Source organism: Trachemys scripta, chromosome 9 (genome assembly GCF_013100865.1).
Source record: "Trachemys scripta elegans isolate TJP31775 chromosome 9, CAS_Tse_1.0, whole genome shotgun sequence".
In the NCBI taxonomy this organism is placed as follows: Eukaryota; Metazoa; Chordata; order Testudines; family Emydidae; genus Trachemys; species Trachemys scripta.
In genome coordinates this window covers 21,357,526-21,376,725 of record NC_048306.1, presented here as the reverse complement: position 1 = coordinate 21,376,725, position 19,200 = coordinate 21,357,526, and the positions used below count along the sequence as shown (strand labels likewise).

General features: G+C 42.6%; 1 protein-coding gene across 2 annotated transcripts in view; it reads left to right on the top strand.

Annotated features, from left to right (window-relative positions):
- Nucleotides 1-18,960, top strand: part of LOC117882473 (vascular endothelial growth factor receptor kdr-like) — a 183,285-nt gene extending 164,325 nt beyond the window's left edge. For both annotated transcript variants that reach the window (XM_034780741.1, XM_034780742.1), the window contains exons 29-30: nt 1,335-1,435; nt 13,357-18,960. In XM_034780741.1, the coding sequence (XP_034636632.1) occupies nt 1,335-1,435; nt 13,357-13,561 (306 nt within the window). In that variant the 3' untranslated portion in view covers nt 13,562-18,960. The remainder of the gene's footprint in view (nt 1-1,334; nt 1,436-13,356) is intronic.
- Nucleotides 18,961-19,200: the final 240 nt, after the last annotated feature.

Here is a 19,200-nt window from a genome sequence, read left to right as displayed (position 1 = left end):
GTTTGTGTGGTCTAATCTGGTACCACACTTATGTTTTCTTTAGTTCAGTAAGAAGTGTTTCTAATAGGGAGAGCAATTCTAGAAGATATTTAAGATAGTGTTTAACTCAGGAGACCTATAAATGGATGTGCACTTTATAAACCTTCATTCAGATTTCAGCTCCACAATCTAGAAGGTACCCCTACATCATTAATAACAGATTTCAAGTTTAAAATGGTAAAAAGCTTCTTGTTGTGATGTGTATGTAGAATTTCTCTTTAAAATACCAGAAAACCAAAATAAGAGAGAAGAATCATCAGTTATGTTTGCTTTCTTTTATTTGACACAGTCTTCCCTCACTATTAATGTCTTTCTGTCTGTATACATTATTTGAGCACTGTGCATATCATTGCATTTTATGGCCTTTTGAAAAATGATCAATAACATTTTTAACTCCATAAAAACAAGGCAAATTTTTAAAAACTAAATAAAAAGTACCAAGGGGCCCAGATGGCTAAACGGAATGGTAACAAAGGCCCCAATTTAGAAAAGCACACAAACCTGGGCTTAACTTCCAAATCAGTGAGCGTTATGGAAGAGCTGAAAGTTGTGTGTGTTTTTAAGTGCTTTTGTGCATAGAGGTGAGTTTTTAAAGTACGTGTGCCAGTGCTTTTGCTGAATGGGGGCCATAATACAGATCGTTAGCACTGTAGGTTATTGATTTGAGTCCAACCTGCCTTGGCAAATGCCCATCTGAAGACTCTTTGGTGCTGTGTGTGGAATGAGTTGGTAGGTCTCACTCCAGCTCCTAGTACACTAGTGTGTACCTAAAAAAAAAATAATAATAATCACCACTACAAATGGCTTCTTTGTTGGCAGTACTGAGAGGCCAGTAACTGAACTGGCCTTGGAGCCTCAAGCCCACCTTTTTTAGGGACAGTCCCTATATTTGGGTCTTTGTCTTATATAGGTGCCTATTACTCCCCACTCCCTGTCCTGATTTTTCACCCTACCTAGTGATGGCCTCTCCAGGGATGAGGGAACCTTGCACTGCTCCTGCCTGGGCTTTACCTGCTCTGTGGACAAATGAGGGAATTCAGCCTGTAGGACTGAGAGTCTGGCCCCTATCACAACACAAAAAATGCTTCAGAAGAGTATTTGAGAGAAGGATAGACTCCAGCTGGAACTTGGTGTTTGAACTGGCCCCTTTGCTCTTCCTTCTCTGGTGGCTTTAATTGTTGCCCAGTACAAATTCTCCATCACGCTTTTTCCCCCTTGCTGTAAATCCAAGAGAGCGGCAGCGCTGTCCTTTTCAGTTACCATGTTACTGATGTCCTGTTCCTTTCGCTGTACAGGAGAGCGAGTCGGATAGCGGGATGGTGCTGACATCTGATGAGATGAAAAGCCTGAAGAGGCTGGAAATCCGCTCCTGGCCTTATGGGATTATGGCTCTAGCGTGAGTACTTTGGCAACATTTCTTTGGAGTCAGGGTCCTGTCCAGAAAAAGTTGTAAAAACAAAAAAAAAAGTTTCTGATTCCAAATGGAACACTGTTAGTCTGCAGCACCAGCAGCTCTGGGCTTCATGATTACAACAGAAAGAGGATGGTTAATACATTTCAAAATGAAGAGGCACAATTCAGTTTTGGTCACAGCATAGAGAAAAGAGGTACCAGTTTGCATATAAAACACAATCCCAGACTTCTGAAAGGAAGGCTGTTCCTCTAGATGGGTTTCATACATGTGTTTCTCTGCACACAGTGTGAACATTAATTAGTCTGATAAAGCACTAAAACCAATTTCATCAACCTCAGTGCAGGATGCACCACCACACAAATTAACTCTTTTTCCAAAGGAGAAGCTGCCTCATGCTTTTGAATCATCATATTCAAAGAGGGGTCAGACTTCCAAATAAAGTTGGCTTGTTTCAGGGTCTAACCTGTAAGACCCACAAATTTGGTGCAAGTGGCAAACATAGAGAATAGTATTTCTGCTACACAGTTCTTCAAAAGAATCTATGGGAAGGATCTCATTCTCTGTTCAGTTAGTTAGGAATTTACAATAAATTTCAACCAAACTGCTTGAAGTTTTCTGTAAGACCTATCACCGTAGTATCTAAGACAGCTAGAACCCTATTGACTCGGCTTCTCCCTGTTAAATTCAACACGGCTTTTCCACAATGGTATTTTCTACAATTCCCCACAGAACACAGTTGACCTTCTTTGTGAGGTGTGGTATATTGGGAGAAGTTTGCACTGCTTCTATATAGCGTTAGCAGGCTCATTTCAGAATGTGCACAGTCAGAGAGCAACAGTCAGTACTTGAGAGGGGCTACTGACTTGCTCCTGACAGACAGAGAGGAAGGATGACGGAAGCTTGCCTTGGCTTTTCACACTTCCGCTCCATGAATTCCCAGTTATCGTTTGGGGGAGTAGACTCAGTCTGTGGTATGTGATAAAAGTTACAGAGCAGGCTTATGTTATCCTTGCTGAACTGATGTAAGCTTTCAAATTCCACTTGTCCTGCAGGAAAGGAACTCAGTGTGTTCAGCAGAATTCATTCTGCAGGACGGTGGGAGAATTAAGGACCCAGTATTGTACCTAAAAGGGGACAGCAGGCATCCTCACAAAGTTCTTTGTCAACATGCACACTAGGGGTGGGTGCACTGATTCAGATAAAACACCTTCCCTCCCCTGATGATATTTGCCCATTTTTTAGAATTATGTCTGAATGAAACTTTTTTGTTTCTGAGATTCAGAAGTGTTCAGATGAGTAGCTGGTGGATTTTTCTTTCCTGCCCCTTCAGGTTTTCAGCAGGCATCAGAAGCACCAAATTCTCACATGCCAGGCTGCTCTCTAATGGCATTGCCATTCAGAAGCAGACACACTAGATACCCCAGGAGTGAGTTTGTTCTTGGGAGATTTCCAGCCCAGCTCTGTAGAGGTTCAAGCCTCAAATAAAACTTCTGAACTGGACATGGGACCAGGTCCTGCATTAGTGTCAATTGGTTTAATTCCATTGACTTCATTTAATATATGCTCTAATTAAATATCTCCACGCTGGAAATCTGGGCTTCTAAATCCATATCTTTTTTGGTATTCTATTCAGAACTGTACACCAGGTACTTCCTGTGCCAGCCAGTCCACACATGGGCATTTGAATAGAAATCTAACCTAGAGCCAAGGCCTGCAGCAAGCAGCATCCATCCCCACCTCATTCTCAGCAGTCTCATGGCAGACAGAGGAGTGTTTGTCCTTGGCCTGTTTTTCCATTCAGTTCACCCCAGCTGAGAAGACCCTTTTGCCAGACTCTTTTTTTTTAAACCATCTTACAGAATCTCTGTGGCCCAAGTGATACATTCATTTAGATATTAATTATGGAAGGTCTTGGCGTCCTTTCATTTCAGGACATGTCATCCCTTGATCTCACACGCCCGTAACTTGAAAAACATCCCTGAGAAGCACTTGTAAGATTCTCCAAATGGCTTGGAGAGGTCAGAGAAGAGTGTTAGTTTAGCAGGGGAGATAATGTCACCCTTGTTAATTGTGTATCTCTCTCTATCAAAAACATTTACCCTGGACCCATTTCAAACAGTCATCCTCTTCTTACCCACAAGCTTTCAAAGGCTTAGCATGTTTTCTAAACCAGGGTGGCTGCGTTTATTATTTTTCGCCGAAATCTCACTGTTTATTTGTCTTGCATTCGCTTGCTCCGTCAAGTTGAAAAGTTGGCAACACTACTTGCTGGTGTCAAGAGTTTACTGAGGCTGAATCTGATACCTTGGGCCTGGGAATCCTGTTAGACAAGTAATAACTATTTCTGAAGTCAGAAGCATTTTACGTTGGCTTTATGAGAGCAAAAGAGGGACTGCATCTAAATCAGCATTCGAGGAAGTGTGGGATATAACGATGAGGATAGAGTGTCAGGTTTCATCTTGTAACATTAACGTGCCAGCACCAAGCACTGCTTTAAAATCCTCTTGGAGACTCTTTAATCAAGTTATTATTAAGATCTATAGCAGGCTTGGCTTTTGCCTGGGTGTGGGGTTTGTTTGGGTTTTTTTTTTTTTTTTGTCTGATCTAATTATGCTCAGTTGCTCTGAAACAATTATTCAGGCTAATCTTGGCTGAGCACCCTGACACCGCCCGACTGGGTCTCAGCTGATGTGCTGCAGGCGCCGAGAGGCAGCATCCAGCTCATGGCGCTGAGGGCTGTGCCTTTGCCCGAGCCGGACTAGGTCTAAGGCAATCTCAGTGCACAGGATTCAAACCAAACAATCGCGCTTGGCAGCATCTGGCGTTCCTGTTCAGATATGATGTGTCTAGGGAAAGACTGTAGGAAAAGGTGACCCTTATGCCACATCTACACTACAGGCTAGGGATGTGATTCCCAGCTCACGTAGACAGTCACACTAGCTCAGTGAGAACTAGCTTGAGTATGAATAGTCGTGTAGCCTTGGTAGCACAGGCGGCAGCAGCACAGCTTAGCTGGGCTGAGGACAAACCCTCCCGAACCCTGTGGGTACATAGTCGGCATGGCTAAGACACCCCTGCTGTCACCCATGCTACCATGGCTACACTATAATATATACTCAGCTCTCGTCGAGTATGGCTACCTGACCTGGGAATCACACCCATAACTTGCAGTGTAGATGTAGCTTTAGAAAGACAGCTACACAACTAAGGTTTTCATATACAGCCCTGGGATCTTCCATGCTCTGCGGTCACCACTCACCCAGAGAAAGTGGCTCAGAAGGGTCGGTCAGAATTCCTATTGCTACATCCTGTTTTCAGGTGAATAGAGGTGGGAGATAAGGTTGTTCCAGGCTGATGTATATGATTACAGCTGAAGACTTTTCTTTTAGTTACTAGTACATATGTTCTTGGGGGCAGTGACTATACCTATCTCTATGTTTGTACAGCACCTAGCACAAGGACCCAGACTAGGACTATCCAAAATTTTCAGCACTCAGAATCAATGAAATTTTGGCTTAAGTAACTTGTCCAAGGTCACACAGTGATGCAGTGGCAAGAGTCCCTAGAACTAAGGTATTCTTAGTTCCTGTGCTCATTATGGCATGCTGCACTGCCTCTCAGCCCTCTATTCCTTGTGTTCAGTGGGAATTGACCATCTTGGGTGTGGGGGAATCCGTGCCAGAACCTTTCATTTGGGTTGGCTGTATATTTGAAATGGTTGGGCCAAATTCATCACTGGCATAATCAGGTACAACTCCACTGACGCCAAAACAGCTGCAATCACTTATTCCAGTGGTGAATTGGTCCTTTTGTGGCTTCCTGTTAGCTTTGTTTTGCATTTGGTTATTGTCCAGCCTATAGATAGGTACCTTATGAATGTTTCAAAAGAATGAATTTTTGACCGTAACCCTTCAAGTTCCTCTGCCACTTGACCAGTGAGATATTGATCCTGCCAGAAGGAAAGCAGTATTGGATTTCTACTGCACAGTACTCACTGCAGATTCATCAAAGCAAATTCTGAATCAGACTCACAACTATTAGAGAAAAAACAACCTTAGTGATTAAAGCCTCTGGTATTTTTTCAATGAAATAATACCTACTATTACTCTGGAAAAGTGTCTCCATAAGTCCCTATAAAAGCTATCAGGAGGCTCTAGAGTTCACTTCTCATTATTATTACAAGATGTAAGCATCAGGCATAAATTGGTGGACTTGCCACTGCACAGCTCAGTTGCCCATCTTTCCTTGAACAAGGCCTCTGATCACAGTCAGGATTTTTAAGGGCCACAGAGGCCTACCGGGTTAAGACTAGGTGTTTGGGTAGAGCAATGTGAGCAGCTCCACAGCACTGGGAAGGAGTGTTCTACCTCAAGCCCGGGGAGTCCCCACTTATTTAGAGCTCTGTTGTCTCCTGCCCCTAAGAAATACTCTTACAGTCATCACTCATGCATTCCTCACTGAGCTTTAGGCCATTAGAAACTGGCTCCCTCTTACGGAAAAATAAACAGCCCCAGTAACGGGCTTCCAGTTCTTGGGGTGTTTTAATAGTTATTTACCTTCAAGCCAGAATCAATGGTTCACAGAAGAGTGAGATGGAAGAGACCTATGAAGTCATCTAGTCCACTTCCCTGTAGCTAATGCAAGACTGTACCCTATGGTATATTCTTCACAGCCTCCCCCGCCTCCCTGCCCAACCTAATACATTCACTGTTAGGAAACATTTCCTAATATTCAACTTAAATTTTCCTTTGCTTCGTTTCATCCCACTACTTTCAAGGCCCGTCTTCACCATGCCAGGAAACCCAGATAGATTACAGTAAAAATCTGTAGTGTGGAGGGACCTAACCATATTTTAACCATGTCACATTACCAAGCTAAACTGGACTTGTCCAAGTCTTTTATCAAGTCATATGACCTAGTATTAACGCCGTTAAGCTCCCATCCTCTCTACAAATTTTAACCCTATTATAATTGGGACAGGACACAAGTCTTCTGACAAGTTTCTAATAATAGAGTAGACATGCCCGTAATTATACATACTTGGTCCAAACCTATCAGCTCCTTCTGTTGGTATTTACAATTTACAAAGAGAGCTTAGGCACCAGGTATGGGCACTGTAGAAAGAAAGCCTGAAGGCAAAGACTTCTAGGTGATTAGCATGTCCCCCGTTAGCCAAACTATATATTTGCTTTCTTCTAATCTTCCTTCATAAGTTAGTTCCTCCAGTGCCTTAATCATTTCTCAGAGGGGTAGCCGTGTTAGTCTGGATCTGTAAAAAGCCACAGAGTCCTGTGGCACCTTATAGACTAACAGATGTGTTGGAGCGTAAGCTTGCATCTGACAAAGTGGGTATTCACCCACGAAAGCTTATGCTCCAATACATCTGTTAGTCTATAAGGTGTCACAGGACTCTTTGTTTAATCATTTCTGTTTCTCTACACTTAAACCTCTCCAGTTTGTGGCCATCTTCCTGGTGCAGAGGAGCCCAGAACTGAGTGTGTAATGTGAGGTAGGCACAGTCTCACAAGTGTATCACGTCGGTGTGAAGCAGGAGTTTCCCCAGCTAGCACTGAATACAAACTTGCACCTGACAAAAGTGGCATTTTTCGTGTTTTGAGTGTGGAAATTGCAATATTCAGATTTCCCGCCACCCCACCCCCCAAAATGTTACAAATTCCTGCAAGCACAAATTCAAGAATTTTTGCATTGGTCCCTGTATAAGATGTTACTGTCTTGGGCCAATTTCAAAATGTATTTTAGGTGAAACTCACTCTCCCCACACATATAATCCCCTGGACTTGATTGAGACATTCAGCATTATGAAGGGCATAGTGAAAACTAACTAGTCCCTTCTTTCTACTCTTTCCTTTCATATGAGAAGAGGTAATTTAAAAGTAAAGGTTAGTGAAGGCAGAATCAATAAAGGAAAATACTTCTTTAGGCAGCAGAAGGTCAACCTGTGGAATTCACTGAGGTAAATACTGTGGCTGGATTTTAACAGGATTAGGTCATTATTAACATTTGTACCTACGTAATACTATGGGTAATTAAATCTCATCATGCTTTGGGCCTTAAACTATTCACCTATGTGGCACAGGAAGGATTTTTCCCTCGTATGCAACATTGCACAATTGACTAGAAGTGTAATTATAAGAGGGGTTTTGCTTTCCTCTGAAGCGTTGGGTACTGGCCACTGCTGGAGGCAGGATGCCAGACTAGATGGACCAACTGTCTGATCCTATGTGGCAGTTTCTATGTAGCGAATGAGATTTCAAGGACAGTCAGAACAAGGAAGCTGCAGCCTACCACTACAATATATATTCCAAGCATATGTACGTTTCCCTGCTGCTGAGCAAGAAAAGACTATATTTACTGACATTTCATTCTAGAGCATTAAAAGGTAAAATGTAAAGACCTCTGGATTTTTATAATTTAGGACATACATTTTGCATGAAAGGAACATTTTTGAAAGTTAATTGCATTTCAATTTGCCATAGACAGTTAATCACAGAACTCACTTCGGATCAGACTCATCATCTCTCTGGCTTGGGAGCAAATATTAAATGTCACTGTTTAAGTCTCTCTTCAAACATCAGTGTGATTTAGGTGACAGACAGAGCCATTCCCAGAGCAGTCCCCTGCCCTAGAGGGGACAGAAACACAAGGAGACCACTTGGTGGAAGCCAACAAGGGTCTGAAAGTTTCTCATTGTGTGGCCAAACTAAACCCTAATAAAATTTCTTTTATCTGGCACTCCAAGGCACACAGGCCCAGGGCCAAGTTAAACAGATACTTTCGTGCTTCTCCTTGTCTCCACTGACAACTTTAATACCTGGCAAATTAAAAGCCAGAATGTCTGTGGAGTCAGCTGACAAGAGTCAACAGGGCTAGGTAATAAAAGAAAAGTACATAAATAAACAGTAGAGCAGAGAGACAGTTCTGCTGCTTATTCCAGAGGGAGAATCTATCTAACGAGAGGGGATGGAAAAGCTGCCAAGTGTATGGCATTTTGAAGAAATTCCCACTGGTGTTTTCCTCTGGACAATGAGAAAGAAGAGAATTTAGATTTTGATAAGAAAAGACTGTCACATTGCTGGTAGTCTCAGGGTTATAGCTTATTTCAGTCACGAGAGGCAACCTAGTGAATAGTGATCTGCGTTGCCATGCAAGGAATTTGGGTTCAACTCCTAGTCCAGATGTAAGAGGCTAGCACAGCGGAGTTTGCCTGCACAGTTTACTTCTCTGTACCCTGGAAGTCTCAGGACTGGAGTTTATTGAAGAGATGCAAGAAGCATCCTAGTGGTTATATTTCTGCATCAACGTGCAGGAATCATGGTTTCATTTTCCTGTCTTGGGTTTGAGCAGGAGGTACTGACATTTTGGGGAGGGCAACCACATTGGACCAAAATAGGCCCTGCTGTAAAATGGCGCATCTCCCATTGAAGTCGAAGGCAGTTGCACCTCCATATATTTATCTCAGAGCTGGAAGGGACCTTGAAAGGTCATCAAGTCCAGCCCCCTGCCTTCACCAGCAGGACCAAGTACTGATTTTGCCCCAGATCCCTAAGTGGTCCTCTCCAGGATTGAACTAACAACCCTGGCTTTAGCAGGCCAATGCTCAAACCACTGAGCTATCCCTCCCCCCACCTGTTCATATGATGGCTGAATTTGGCTCAACATCTCAAGCGCTACTGACTTAGAATGAATCCCTTCATAGATTGGCATATGCAAAGTATCATCCAACACCCCCCCCCCCAAACTCCCCAAACAATGGAGAATTATAGGACTGAATGACTCAAAAGTGACCATTATAAACTGGCTGGTGCACATACACATAAGACAATACATTACCTGAGCCAATACAATACACCAGACATGCCTGCCTCCACTTCTCCAGAACAATTAACATTTACAATGAAAACACCAACACTAATTCTACTAGCCAGGCTGGTGACATCTGCAGCTCGCAGCGAACTTCAATTCCAGGCCCAGGATTCCAAGGCAAGAGACCAATCGTCTAAGGTTATCATACCAGAACTTATTGAGAGACATTAGCTCCCTTTCTGGAAAAAAAAGACATTTTCCCACTCTGTACTGAAACCAGTGAGGGAAGGCGACAAACGCACAGGAAGAATGAGAACAGGAAATGAAAAATAGGAATATGATGAGTCTGCTGTCGCCAGGAGCAACCTCCTTGTTAAGTCTGGGCTGGGTCTAGCTATCTTAGATATTTGAATAGTCTCCATTACCATAGTACATGAACAGACCTTACAAGTTTTAATGAATTCAGCCTGTGAAGCATGGAAGTACAATTATCTCAATTTTTACTAGATGGGGAACTGAACTCAATGTCACACAGAAAATGTTGGGCACAACAGGGACTTAAACCCAGGTCTCCCAAATCCTCCTCTAGTGACCTAATCATTGGACCAACTGAATCTCCTGCTGATCTGCTTTTCAACCAAGTGTTCTAAAACATAAAGACTTAAGCGGAAAAACAGTGGTGAAATCTGCTCAACTGCGGAAAAGGTTGAATGTGAGCCAACAAGGTGATGCAGTTGCAAAAAAGGCTAATATCATACTGGAGTGTACTGACAGGAAAACTGTATGTGAGACAGGCAGTAATTGTTCCACTCTACCTGGCACTGGTGAGGCCTCAGCAGGAGTACTTTGTCCCGTTCTGGGTGCCACACTTTAAGAAAGCTGTGGACAAATTGGAACAAGTCCAGAGGAGAGCAACAAAAATTATAAAAGGCTTAGGAAACCTGACCTGTGAGGAAAGGTTAAAAAAGTCGGCATGTTTAGTCTTAAGAAAAGAAGACATAAGAGGACCTGAGAACAGTCTCCAAATATGTTAAGGGTTGTTATAAAGAGGATGGTCATCAATTATTCTCCATGTTCACTGAAGGTAGGTCAAGAAGTAATAGGTTTAATCTGCAGCAAGGGAGATAGATTTAGGTTAGATATTAGGAAAAACTTTCTAACTAGAATTGTTACGTTCTGGAATAGACTTGCAAAGGAGGTTGTAGAAGCCCCATCATCAGAGGTTTTTAAGAACAGGTTGGACAAACACCTGTCAGGGATGGTCTAGGTTGACTTAATCCTGCCTCAACCTCTTCATGTCCCTTCAAGCCCTACATTTCTATGGTTCTATAAAGCAGGGTCATACCTCCACCTTCAATCAGCCATGCCCTGTTTAGCAAATGGGAAGGAGTGCTGGGTCTGAGGTAGGCTGACTCATGATGCTGAGGGCAATATTTTCCTCTACCACGATGCCTACAAAAACATGCACCAGTGATTAAACAGCTGGTGTGCAGTGAGCAGAGCTTTTCATACTTACCAGTTTTATCTCATTGTTTCCTTGCACTCCCTCTGTTTGTTGTGTGTATCTGTTGGCCTGTCTCTTGTACTTGGATTGTAAGAGCCTTGGGCCAGGGTCTTTCTTCTTGTTCTGTGTTTGTATAGTATCTAGCACTTACGTGGCCCAGGAATTTGACTGGGCTCACTATGCATTATTGCAATATATATAAAATAATAATAAATAGTCAGATCTCCTCTCTGAAAACTGTTTCTGTTTCAAGGCCATTAGAAAGTAGCTACAGTAACTCCTCACTTAAAGTTGTCCCGGTTAACATTGTTTTGTTGTTACGTTGCTGATCAATTAAAGAACATGCTCATTTAAAGTTGCGCAATGCTCCCTTATAACATTGTTTGGCAGCCACCTGCTTTGTCCATTGCTTGCAGAAAGAGCAGTCCGTTGGAGCTAGCTGGTGGGGGCTTGGAACCAGGGTGGGCTGGTGGCCCCCCTATCAGCTCCCCATTCCTCTAAGTTCCCTGTGCAGCAGCTGCCCAGCAGGTTACCAATTGCCAGCAGTTCAGCTGTCCCTCCCCCCACAGCCATGTGCTGCTCCTGCCCTCTGCCTTGGAACTGCTCCTGGGGGCCTCCTGCTTGCTGTGCAGGGGGGGTGGGGAAGAGGGGTGCTAATGTCAGGAGGTCCCCCGACCCTCTGCTCCTGCCCCCTGCTTACCACATCTCCATAGAGCAGGTCAGGGGGACACGACAGGGCTCAGGATGGAGGGAGCTTGCTGCCAGCAGCTGCTGTTTCAACTTGCTGATTTACTTAAAAAGGCGATGTATTTAGAGTGCGGTCAGCATATGTAAAAGGGCAATGCGCATCTCTCTCTCACACACACACACACACACACACACACACACACACACACAGGATGTGTCTCTCTGTCTCTGTCTGCCATGCTGTCTCCCCTCCCTCCATTTGTGCTGCCTTGTAGAGTGTGAGGCTACATTAACAACAATGTGTTAACCCTTGAGGGCTCAGCTGAATGCTAGTTCATCATTTAGCAGTAAGGCATTCCTGGGAAATATCCCACCCTCTTCCACCCTCTGACTTTTCCACCTCAACCAAGCTTCACAATCCTCATAGCTGTGAACAGTATTAAATTGTTTGTTTAAAATGTATACTGTATATATATATATAAAATTTCCCTGGAACCTAATCCCCCCCTGTTTACATTAATCCTTATGGGGAAATTGGATTCACTTAACATCGTTTCGCTTAAAGTCACATTTTTCAGGAACATAACTACAACGTTAAGTGAGGAGTTACTGAATTTACCTGTACACATGCTATGTATTCTCCTACTGTCTGAGCTCTATAGCATTGGTTGATTTTATACTCTCCCTAGCGTGTTTAGGAGTCATTTTGAAGTGAGACATGAGCAATGCATTGATCAGAGTCAGTTTGCGATTATGGATTATTGCAAAGAGATTCAGATCAGTTAGTTATACAGTCCTAACAACAGTGGACAAGTTCAGAGAACCACCTCCAGATCTGGATCTTTATCACCACCATCTCTGAATTATCCAAATCTCCTCCACAGAGATGCTTTGAATTCCTCGGGTGGAAGATGCTATAGATGAGCAAAATATTATTTATGAGGTTGCATATAATTACCTTTTTTGGGTTCAGTTGGCCTCTCTTCAAAGCCACCATGTGATGGCATCTGATGAAGACTGGTCCACACTCCCCTTGGAGTTCTCCTAGTTCTACCAATAGGGGTTGCTATTTAGCAACATAAATTGTTTCTTTCCCCACACCATCACCTAAAGCAGTGGTTCTCAACCTGTGGCCCGGGGGCTGCTTGCAGCCCAATCAGCACAGAACTGTGGCCCATGTGACATCCTCGGGGCCATACAGCCCACATAACACATTGTGGGCCACATATGTGTATGGTTAATAGGTTGAGAACCACTGCTCTAGAGTAAAAGAAGGTAGCTGGGAATCAAACTAGGGTCTCTCAAATAGCACCAATTGCAGGACACCAGTTTGGGATCATGCAACTTAGCTGAAAGACTGTTCTGTAGTTTTAAAAGGTTACAAAGTATGTGTGTGAGAGAGATTTGCCCTACAATGCATATAAAGTGCACTCTTGCTCTCCACATTGTTATAATCGAAGGATTATTCATTAATCCCAGTTTTTACTGTACTTAAAGAAAAAACATAGTTTAAGATTCTGCTTTCAAAATGTCACAGTACCTGAGCTGGTGTCAGAACAATGACAGGAGCATTTATAACCAAGATACATACAGTACATTGCAGGGTGGTTCATGGTGAGCGAAAGAGACAGGGTATAAGGACTCCTAGGTATTATTCCCAGCCCTGCTATTGAATCTCTGAGCGACCTTGAGCAAGTCACAAACTCAGTCCCTCGCCATCTGTAAAATGGGGATAATAGTTACATGTCTGACAGGGGTGCTGTGAGGATTTGTTCAGTAATGCATTTTGAGATCCTGGAAAGACAGATACTAGGCCAATGACAGATAAGAGCAAAGCTTTATAAGGAAAGGATCTGAATATTAAATTGTTTGTCTTTGTTTTAAACAGGCAGCGAGCTGTCAGCAAGAGCAAAGAATCCATGTTATCAGAGCATGAGATTGTGAAATACCAGCCAGCAGTACAGATCGATGAGGAAACCATGGACTTCACCCTGGAAGACTCAGTCCTCCTGCCCATGGATCCAAACCTGGAATGCCACAGCCCACCTCCTGACTACAACTCTGTCATCCACTATTCTGCCCCTCCAGTGTAATCAGCCCAGTTCGATCTTTGCACCTCTTTCAGCAATGCTGGATTCTCACATGCCTCCACCATTTGTACAGGCTGTTTAAAAGGACTAGGGTAAAAAGAGGAGAAGGAAACTGACAGGGTCCCTGCTATGAATGGAAACCCTTAAAGAGCAGCTACCTTAAAAGGTATATCTCAGCTTATCTAGCTAACATACCAGAATCAAAAATAGGAGCTGCAGCCCAAAATTGCCCCCACTCCGGACTCCCCCCACTGGATTGCTCAGTGGCAATTGCAGATGTGCAAGGTATTTCAATCCCTTTTTGCTCATTGCATACGAGAGTCACGGAGAATCAAATCAAGTCAGGTGTGAAAACAGTATTGATTCTGCTGGCCATACGTAAACCCTGCAAGGATTATACGCTCAGATGCTGTCCGGGGATCAATTAAGAACTGCAGCCCCAAACACTGATATGTGGATTTTGAAACCGTACATTATTTTAAAAACATGGGGATCTCATTGTCCCTCCCAAAATCTATTTGAAATATCAAAATTATTTTACTTATGGTTGGTATTCTAATGGTGTTTATAAATCTTCTAGGATCCGTCCTTAAAACCATATAACATACACAGAGCATGGGTACTCTGAGTACCCGCAGAAAGCCTGGATTCGATTGCATTCTGGGCACACTACACAGCTCATCTATTTCCCCAGGTGTTTCCTTTGTGGGAACAACAATTTATTTTAGTGCATTATTTTATAATGATTGTTCAGCACCCTAGGTCTTTGGATAAGGACTTTATAAATTTAGATAAATAAATTTTCCCGTGTGTGTATGTGTGTGCAACAATGCAGGCCATATGCCATTGGGACACCAACAGTTTAACACAATTATTCTGTTTAACTTCTGACACATATCTTTATAGAAAGCACTTCCCCTAGATTCCACTGCTGATGCCAAACACAGTTTGATTTTTGGAATACCAACCAATATCACACTAGGAGCAATCTGACATTTAGGTTTGTACTGCTGGGGCCCATGCAGCCTGACCACCTTGCTACTGTGGTGTGTAATGCCCTAAGCGAGTAAGTCAAAGCTTTTTGCAGTCAGGCCTGGCTGGATCATGGATCTACAGAGCTGAGAAATTCAAAGTGACCTGTCCCTCACCCCCCACATGCTATGTACAGCAGGAGAATTGTAGGTTTGCCAGCATGCACACCCATCTCCTCCTTGCAGCAAACTCACAAGTAAGCAAGTAAATCCTTGTAATTGAATGCACTGTGAAGTAATCTCAGCTGACATTAAAAATTTAGGCAGGAGTAAAGCATCTAGGATATCAAGTCTAAAGCAAGGCTGAGAAAGATGTTCATTGACAGTCATGCCTGTAACCTCCTAAATTATAACCTGAGAAAAGGAGCTTTACATTAATTTTCTCCCTGGGGATTTTTCCAAGGCCTAGGAAACCCCTCCATTCCCTTCCCAGGTCTGGCATTAGCAATTACCTCTTTCCTTCAGAGGACAGATCTTTTTAAATGATCACAAACCGAAAGAAGAAAAGGCACCTGGCAAACAATGTGATCATCTTTCCCTAGCTCCTCCAGCATAGTGAAAACAGACCAAACGCTCTCAGAACATTAGAATCATTTTCCAATTACTAGGTAGACCTGATAACATTGAAATAAGCATGAAAGAAGACTCAGGTATTATCACAGGGGAAAACAAAAAACAAACAAAACATCCCAAGCCCAGCGCCCCCTTACCTGTGAATGGTAAAACAGTTGAAATGGGGGATCCTCAGATTGTAATCTCGGTTCTCTTTAGTTCCTGAATTAATCTGGAAAAAGCATGCAGGCTCCCATTTAAGAAAAGAGATCTGCAGTAATTCACAAGGATGAGTCCCCTTGTTCCTAGTTGACCTGCTGGGAAGTTGTGGTCTGTAATTGCTTTATTGTCATTTTTGCACTTCTTTGTATTGTAGTAACTATGTGTTAACTAGAGCTGGTCAAATAATGAGAGAAACCTATTGGGGAATAATTTATCTAAAGAGTGACAAATAGCTCTTTTGATCAGCTGTTCAGTGAATATTAAATTGACCATCTATAGAGCTGGTCAAATAATAAAGCACTTGGTTTGCAGATAATTTATTCACAAGACAAATGGAAAAAATGTCTCCAATATATAACTCTGCTGGGTCTAGCATTAACAGTGTCAATGTGAGACAGTTTTTGCTGTTGTACCTTGCTCTTAAGCTTGTGAAAATTACAGTGTGTAAAAAACTTTTGCTTGCAAATTCTAAATATAAGGAGGCCTAGGGAAAAAATAACAGTTGCAAGTATATAAATGTGCTCTCCATTTTTAAAATAAAATTGGAAACACTGCTGTGCTAATTAGCTGCTTCCAAGAAAACTCAGCATCTTTCCCCTTCCCCTTTCTTCAGAACACAATTTGCAGAGGCTTTTATGAAACCAAAGGGATGCAGGGGTTGTGTTCTAAGTGGAACCAAGGAGGTGCCTTTATTTAAGGGGGCACTGCATCTAGAGTCTTATTATGGCTTTTAGCCAACCTCCATCACAGTTGTTTTTATGTCACATGAGAACACAGAAATGCAGGCCTGGGCACTCTCCTTGAGATCTGCAAAATTATACCCATCTTAATCACTGGTTCCATGGATGGGTCTCTAAAAATTGAGGACCTCTCTGTCATTCAAGGATCAGGAGACATCTAGGGCTAGCCATGCCTGATGCCCAGTTCATCAGAACCAGGACAACCCCTTAATCCCTATCTGAGGGTGGGAGGGTTTGGTTCCTTTATGTCAGCCTCAAAGCACTTAAGAAGTGTCCTGAACAAAACTGCAAAATGACCAAGGTTTGGACAAATGTGTTTCCAACTTTTATTTGAGTGGAAGTTTCTTTTCTTCTTCATGGTAAATGCAACCAGCTGAACTATTACCTGACAAGTATTATTCATGTATGTGTCTTGTATTTTATTTACTAATATTTTGTTTGTACTTTCCTCTCCTCCCTTAATTTAATTATTGTTCTTTCCTTACATTGGTGTATATAGTTTACCCAATAGAGGCAAATATAGCAATTCCTCTATATGATTATGTTTGTAACATTTTAGTCAAGAGAGAGATGGAGATCCCCTGACGTAACAGAGTTAAGTATCTTTACTAAACATTTCACTAATGCTTGCGGGCCAGGCTTGGTTTACAGTACTCTCCCATTTCCAGTTTATAGTCACTCTCCTTTTGGCTGTTAGCATCTTTGGCTCTCCTTTATTCCCTTTGTTACGTAGCTTCAGTTAGAAAACAGGGAGTGAGAGGACTCTGATGGGCTTGTAACATTCCTGCAGGTATCAGCAGTGCAGCTCAAGGTAAAAAGGAGGTATTTTCACAGGTTCTAGTCTAACTCAAGGCTGATCTACTGGCAGGAGGAAGAGAGGAGGCCAAATTGCTAAGTGATGTAATGTTTGATTTTTCAGACTTCTCAGGGATTCCTATTTGACTCCAGGGGGCAGTTGGCTACCTGCCTTTCTAATCTGATTCAGTTCGCTGACAACTGTTATTAATCAGTGTAAACCTGTTGGGCTTTTTATGGTGTTTTCCCCTTCTGTTTTTCCCTAGCAACCCCAAAGTATCAGGCAAAGGGACTCTGAGCATTCAGGGGCAAGAATCTCCCCTGATGAACCCTGGGATGAGATAAGAGGCCAAGGATAAGGTACCTCATTGGGGTCCACAACCATCTTATTATTCTGGTGTTTCTTGACATCTATATTCCCTGGTTCCCCCTTTTCCTTACTATCCATGTATCTTAACACTTAATTTCATGGAAAGTGCAGATCATGTATAGCCTCCCTCCTGGCTTCTCCCAGTAGCTTCTTCTCTGCCTTTTGGCTAAGATCAAGTGTACAACTGGTTTCAGTCTGATATTGTCCAGGTATCCTGTACTTGCTGGGGATTGACTAGATAGCTAAACAGGTCTTTTTTTCTTCACCTTTAACTTTAACCTTTTCCCATCCTAAGACTTCCTACATTGGCTAGAGTTGGGGACTGTGGCTTTTTTATCTCTATCAGAAACTGTCCCGGTAGCATCTCCCTGAACAAAATATGTTTCTTCTCTTCTGGGTATTTAAATACCCAGCTTCTCCAGCAAGCTAAAATTTGGTGGATTTATAGCTGAAGTCTGTTTGTCTCTCCTGTCTCCTTCAGACACTTTGATCACTCTTTGCCTCTTTCACTTTATCTTAACCAGCTGGAGGGCCCAAACTCAGACACTGGACCCATCTCCCCCCTCCCCTGAGTTCTAGGGCACCTCCAATCAAAATGAAAATCTCATGTCTCAGGCCTTTCTCTGTAGTAGGCTCAAATGAGGACATTAAATCTAGACCCCTGTTAAATTTGGATCCATACTGAGATCCAAATCTAAATATCTCCAAACACCACAGTTTGGATCTCTTTCTAATGTGAACACTGCTCTTTCTTGCAACTCTGTTGGGCAGTTGTCTGGAGTCCTTCAAAAGGCCATGGCACTTTATCACTTCTTCTCTGTTTCCTGTGTATTGTGAAGAGTGTTCACTGGCACTTTACTCTGTAACCAGTTAGTCAAAAGCTTAAGACATAAATCTTCTCAATAACATTTCATCTTCAGCAGTGGCACTGTTTTGTCACATCCAGTCTTACCTGGGAAGTGTTATCGGCTTTTAATACAATTACAAGGGTGTGGTCTTGATTAATGGTTTCTAGCTCCCAAGTCCCAACTAGGCAATCCCATGGAATAAAATGCCTCTGATGAAACATCAGCAGCAAAATGTCCATAACAAGATAGAATGCTACAAAGCACTGCATCTGTAGGAGATGATGCAATTCTGAACTCAAACACAGGGCCTTCTTCTTAAAATTAATTGGAAGGAGAGAACAGGAGAGGAAGTATGAATTTCCCTTGTTCGACCACAGTTCTGGTTTGTTTGTACCAAGTGTTGTTTCCATATTGTGTAGAAGGACAAAAAGTCCCAGTTCCTGGCTGGACTGCAAGAGCTCACTGGCATGCCAACCAAATATGATGCCTTAAAAGATATGGTTACTCACGAAGACTAGCATGGAATGCAGGAACCAAAGAGTGTCTTTGCCTGCCTGATAATCCTGTTTCACAAGAGCCAGCCCAGCCTTTTTATTCAATTCATTTTTTCTTAGACCTTGAGCTGTCAAAGCTGTTAATGAAAGCTGGGAAAGCCCAATAACTGTGGAGTTAAGGAAAATAAACTAAGCAAGTGCCATGGTATTACTCAAATCACTATGGAATGTCTGGGTGCCCTGTCCCTGTCTGGCTGAAGAATGTATGCACTGAAAACTCCGCTTTCTTACGTAGTCGAAAATTGTATTGTATCTATTAACCAAAATAAAATGATTCTATATTTATACAGCCCGGGACTCCTTTGTGTCATCTGTTGTCTCGTGCGAAGTTGTCCTAGAAGCATAATATAAATAAACAAAGCAACTGTGTTTTCAGAGGGCTTACAGGGAATGGAATTTGCATTCATTGCTTCATGGCCTTCAAAGGTTAGGACATAAACCTGCCACATTGTAACAGCTCAAAGATGTCTAACGGCCATATTTGCTTAAAAGGCTCCTGATGCTGGGAAAATGCTTGGCCAGATTCTGAT